Below are 6,166 nucleotides of genomic sequence, written 5' to 3'. Positions count from 1 at the left end.
CAATTTTTAATAACAATATACAAATATTTTTATATCCAATGCAAAATTGATAAGCCCTTATTATGATAAATTAATTTGAGATGACTTTAAATTTGATTCTCACATAAGAAAATGGGATATAAAAATATTACTGCAATATCATTCATGAGAGATATTTTTAAAAAAACATTACTTTGAATCCATATATTTTGCTTGCATTTTATTATTGATCTTTATATTTTTTTTTATGTTTTATGTCCCTATATTTTTATTTTTTGATGTTCAAAGTCTCTACACTTTGTTCACTTAAGGACCTAAAATATTAAAAAATAAAAATGTGGGGATTTAAAATATTAAAAAAATGTAAGGATTTATACTAAACGTCAGCAAAATATATGAATCAAAAATTATATTTTTTAGATATTCTTTTCATGTAGAAAGGAAATTGTTCTGCGATTTATGCAGTCAAAGATAGTTACAGACTCTTCCTAGGTGATCAAATTTGGTAAAGCATCAAACTATGAGAGACCACCATTTTATGGTTGCTGGGGAATATACACTTTTGTGGGTTGGGCGGAGAATTAAGGAAACATATTTTTCTTTAGTTATCTTCTGGACCTGGACCCGGAAAAATCGAGCTCTTGTAAATTGAACCTACCCGCTTTATGGTTTAATAATTCAATTCAATTTAATTTTTGTAATTGTTACATACAAGGTGTTATGATACACTTCCTATTCATAATAACGTAATTTTCACATAAAATTCTTAATTCTAAAATACTTCAAATTTATAAAAAATTAATTATTTAATTTTTATAATTTTAACTCAATTATAATTTAATCTCTAAATTTAATTTATTATAATTCAGTGTTTGAATTTTGATTCAATACAACTTATTCCTTGTAGTTATAACCATTTAAAATATTAGTCCATATACTTTAAAAAATAAATTAAAAATTTTAAAATTATTCTAAAATTTTAATTTTTTATATTCTTTATAAATATTAAATGTTTTGGTAATTGAAAATATTAGTCCCTAAATTTTAAAATAATTTTAATTATGATAATTTTATTTTCAAATTTAGAAGGATCAATATTTAAAATGATTGAAATTATAGAATTGAATTGTACCTAATTAAAATTTAAAGACACAGTTATAATAAAAAATTATAAAGACTGAATTATAATGAATCAAAATTCATAAACTAAATTATAATTAAATTAAAATTACATAATTAATTTTTTTTAAAACTTATATTAATTACAAGTAGATCAAAACTTTAACAACTCAAGACTTATAATCCATTTTTCTATAAAAAATTTTGTGCAGCACATCAAGGTTAATTTCTAGTTTGGTTTGTACAAATAATAACTAATTAGAACTATTTTAGTCTTTTATATAACTTGAAAAAAATAAAAAATCATCCAAGAAACATAGAACATAAATTATATGATCTGTATATTACCCATGATTGATGAATTATTAAATGAACTATTCATGGATATGAAACTACTGGGTGTGGTGACCCCACTCAATATAACTAATATTTGACTGTTGTCATGTTTTTTCTTTTTTGAATAAAACTTAGGAGTAATTTAAGGGGGGGGGAATTAGAAGGACGTTATCGTATTAAACCTCGTTGTTTGGCATCTGATTCGCCAGCTATCCTATCGGATTATAAAACGTTGACGCCAATAGTCCTCCTTTTTATTATACGAATTGAAATAATTATATGACTCATATGATATATCATTAATTAGTGAAGTTGAATAAATGGAAATAAAAATCAAAGCAATAAGCCGATGATTATTGTTTATTATAAGGTTATGGGCAAATTTGTCCTATAAATTTTTGATTAAATAATGAAACATTTATCTTTTCAATTGATGCAATGTTACTTGAAAGTTCTAAAAATTATGCAATATTACCCTATAATAATATTTGATAAATGTTTACTGTTATTATGAGGGTTATAATAACATTTGGCAAATGTTTATTGTTATTATGAGGATTAAAGGATAATTTTATTCTTGAATTTATCTTAAAAAAAAATTGGCATCCTAAACTATTAACAAGCGCAATACTTTAAGATTATTAACTTTTAAATCAAAAGAATGATCTAACAAGTCATTATGACCTAAAATCATAGAAGATTTTGAATTGAATTATATTAAACATCTCTAAGTCAAAATTTAAATTAATCTATGTTGCCCACAAGCAGTTTGAAAAAAAAAAAAAAATCTATATTTGCTTACAGTTAAGTTTGGACACATGCTTGAACTTACTCATTAAAAAAAATAAAGAGAAGTTTGGATTTTATTGAAGGGAAAGTTCGCAGAATGTTCAAATAGAGTTAGTTTTACATTCAAGCAAAATTAAGTAATGTTTCTTGTCAAAATCTGTAAGTACAAATTGCAAAAATAAAAGGGCAATTTGGGTGCAAGCATAAATCATTTTTAAAATCAATAATGTGTTGTTAGATTTTTCTTATAATTTAACTATTGATAATTTAAAAATATTGTGCTGATTGAAAAGTTTAAGATACTAATTTATTTTAAAAAAATCTTCTAGAGTAAAATTAATCTTTAACCATTTTAAAAAATGTTTAACTAACAATCAACCTTACTATATTACTAGACAGTATTGCATCATTTTTTAAATTTTTAGGATAATTTTATGACAATCAAAATTTAAGGATACTCATTGCATTTGGTGAAAAAAATAAGGACAAATTTATCCTTTAATCCACTATTATATAATTAAATTGGAATTAATTTATTTATTATATCAATGTCATGTCAACTCTTCCAAGATTCGCCACTTGGATTCTGAAAGGTCCAAATTTATATTAAAAAAATCGCCACTAAAAGATATTGTACTATATACAAATTTATTCACCTCTCTGTCGTTAGATATCCGATTTTAAAACGTTGAAGGTTGACGCCAATAGTCGTCGTTTATGCGAGCGACATGCGTTTCGGTCATTGGAACATGAACGACATTTCTTGTCCGATCATCACTCCCTGGCTGCTTTGTCCAATGGGAAAAGAGAGAACTGCTTATTTTGTTTCTTTCTCCCTTAGCCACTAAGAAAATCAGCCGACAATGAAAGCTCGAATATTCCAGAAATTATAGTGGGAAGAAGAGCATGTTCTCATCCTCAGTGATAATCAGTAATACAAAATTACGGACCCAGATTGAAGTTAGAGAGACTATTTTTCAGAAAGAGTTAGTTGTTTATGAACGCAATTAATTTTTTTTTTTTTTACGTTAACTCTCTCTCTCTCTCTCTCTCTCTCGTGTCTCGGACAAGAAGCAACGAGAAAAGGCCCCCCAGATTTTTTCTGCCTATAAATAACCAATGGAAGTGCGATTCTTTTAGTTGTGCAGGGCTGCTTTCAGAGCTAGTTTCAGTGACGGAAATGGCTGGTGCTGATAATGTCGCCCATGATATTCAATCTATCCTCTCTTCTTCGGGGAGGGATTATCTCGTTCGGAACAACGGCGATCAGGTGCTTCTTTTGTTCTTACGTTTAACGCGATTTCTTCCTTTAATTTTCTCGGAAAATTTCCACGTCTGAGATTCGGAAAGCTCGAACTCTTCATTTATTCACGAATCCATCTTTCTTCCATAAGACTCCAACCATATCTGAAGTTATGAGCAACGGCCTTCTCACTAAATTTTGTCTTCTGAGTGAATAGGGTGTCTGTACTTGCAGCATATCTGATTTGATTACTGTCTTTCTGTATTTTCTATGTTTGATGTTTGATTCACGGATATCTTTTAATTACGAAACACGTGAGTTGTGATACACCAGCTTGTTCTTCAGTATAAGACAAATATGGGTTAAAATAGGCTGCTGAATCAAATAGAATAAATCGGAATGATTTTTTTGAGCATGAGATCTGATAGACTCTGCCACTGGATATGCTGTTTTATTTGAGAGGTCTTTAATCATGCTGTAAATATTTTCAGGTACAAATTGAGAGCTTGAAAGGGAAGAAAGTTGGTTTATATTTTTCAGGATCTTGGTGCGGCCCCTGCCGACGATTCACCCCTACTTTGGTGGAGTTGTACAATGAAGTCTCTCCTAAAGGTGACTTTGAGATCATTTTTGTGTCGGCTGATGAAGATGAAGATTCCTTCAACGGTTACTTTTCAAAGATGCCATGGCTTGCTGTCCCATTTTCTGATTCCGACACGCGCAGTAGCCTCGATGAATTGTTCCAAGTGCAGGGGATTCCCCACCTCGTGATTCTGGACGAGAATGGGAAAGTCGCCACTGAAGATGGAACTGAGGCCATTAACGAGCACGGCGTTGCTGCATACCCTTTTACAGCTCAGACCCTTGAATCTATTCTAGTTTCTGGAGATCTAGATTTTGTCTTGGGGAAAGATGGGGTCAAGGTATGAGTAAAACAATCGAATTTTTTTCCCTGTTGCTTCTTAGATATTTTCAATAGCTTGAAAATGGTCTTGTACATTCTGATGTATTGGATGTCAAAAAACACAAATCGTGATAGAAAGAACTGTGAATTTGATAACTTTTTAGTTTATTCTTTTACAGCAAAAATTAATATGCTCTGTATGATAGCTTTTGGTTTGTCATTTCAAACATGAAACTCTAGAATGCTGATATTTGACACTTGAGTATCATTTAAATCAGGATACAATAAATATATGAATTGAATATCTTTGAACTTTAGTCTATGCTTTATATGAAGGCTTTTGATTTGTTATTCCAAACATGAAACTATTTATACTACGATAAGATGATATTTGAAACTTGTGTATCATCTGAACCCATAATGGTGCTTCTCTTCCTATCCTCTTCTCTCTCCATTCTGTGATAGTAATGATAGTAGCTCTTCTTCATTTCAGATTCCAGTGTCAGATTTAGTGGGAAAGACAGTCCTCCTATACTTCTCAGCTCAATGGTGCCCACCATGCCGTGCATTTCTACCAAAGCTTATAGAAGCATATCACAAGATCAAGGCCAAGGACAATGCACTTGAAGTCGTCTTCATATCCAGTGACAGGGACCAGGCCTCGTTTGACAAATTCTTTGCTGAAATGCCATGGCTGGCGCTTCCTTTTGGAGACTCTAGGAAGGCATTCTTAGGTCGCAAGTTCAAGGTGCAAGGCATTCCCATGTTGGTGGCCATCGGACCTAGTGGCCGAACCATCACGAAAGAAGCCAGAGGACTCATCACGCTTTATGGTGATGAAGCCTATCCTTTCACTGAGGAAAGGGTGAAAGAACTTGAGGCAGCAGCTGAAGAACGACGTGCATTGGAGGGAAGAGAAATCTAAACAAGGTCCCAATGAGGAAGATGAGAATAAGAAAGATTTGGGGTTTGGGATATAGAAGTTTGCACTATAGCCTAAATAAAAGTTAAGAGTGAAGTTTGCACTAAAGTTAAGAGTGAAGTTTGCCCCTAGGCCTCTTGTGTGTATCTCTTGTGTGTATTTCAGAGTTTGTATGATGTTGTGTTGGATTTTAATGTTATAAATAAACACTAGAGTATGCCCCTGTACGATGTACAGGTATACTTAAGCTTTATTGATGTTTTTCTTTTTTAAATATATATATATATATATATATATGTATGTATGTATATGTTATTATTGTTTTTACTGTAGAACAAACGGCAACAAAAGATTATATTTTACGAAAGAAAAGATTTTTACCTATTTTATATACATTATAGATTATATACAATGGTATAGCATATGTCAAGGTAAAAAAAAAAAAAATTAACTGTCTTTTTGAGTGTCTTAATACAAGGGGAAGATTAAGTTATATCAGACGTCTCCATAAGAACTCGAGCAATGTGAGTCATATCAGCAAACTTGTGTTCTTTTAACGATTTTTTGTTTGGGGGAGCTTAGGCATTTTTTTTTCATGCAAAAGAAAAAAATATTTAATTCTCTCATAAGTCAGTGCTATAGTAAATTTTCTGGTAAAAAGTGCTATAGCAAAATTTTACTTAAAAATTTAAGTGCTTGAATGAAATATGGGTACTTATTTAAAATAAAATATTAGTTAAATTAAATGCGTTTGAATTAATCAACTTCGTACGACAGAAATTACACCATTTCAACAATATAACTTTTATGGGTCATTTTATTCATTATTTATATTACATTATCCCATGTTTACATGTTTTATTATATTTATCAT

At 30.4% G+C, this 6,166-nt stretch overlaps 1 protein-coding gene across 1 annotated transcript; it reads left to right on the top strand.

Annotated features, from left to right (window-relative positions):
* The first annotated feature begins 3,094 nt into the window (after positions 1-3,094).
* Positions 3,095-5,545, top strand: LOC129323093 (probable nucleoredoxin 1). The gene is made up of 4 exons (XM_054969648.1): positions 3,095-3,209; positions 3,364-3,493; positions 3,958-4,389; positions 4,864-5,545. Exons 1-4 carry the CDS (start codon positions 3,130-3,132, stop codon positions 5,293-5,295), a joined length of 1,074 nt encoding a protein of 357 aa, XP_054825623.1. The 5' UTR covers positions 3,095-3,129; the 3' UTR covers positions 5,296-5,545.
* The last annotated feature ends 621 nt before the right edge of the window (positions 5,546-6,166 follow it).

This window comes from Prosopis cineraria, unplaced genomic scaffold, assembly GCF_029017545.1.
Source record: "Prosopis cineraria cultivar Desert tree isolate PC_DT_omini unplaced genomic scaffold, ASM2901754v1 PC10, whole genome shotgun sequence".
Lineage (NCBI taxonomy): Eukaryota > Viridiplantae > Streptophyta > Magnoliopsida > Fabales > Fabaceae > Prosopis > Prosopis cineraria.
This window is presented reverse-complemented; position numbering and strand designations above follow the sequence as displayed.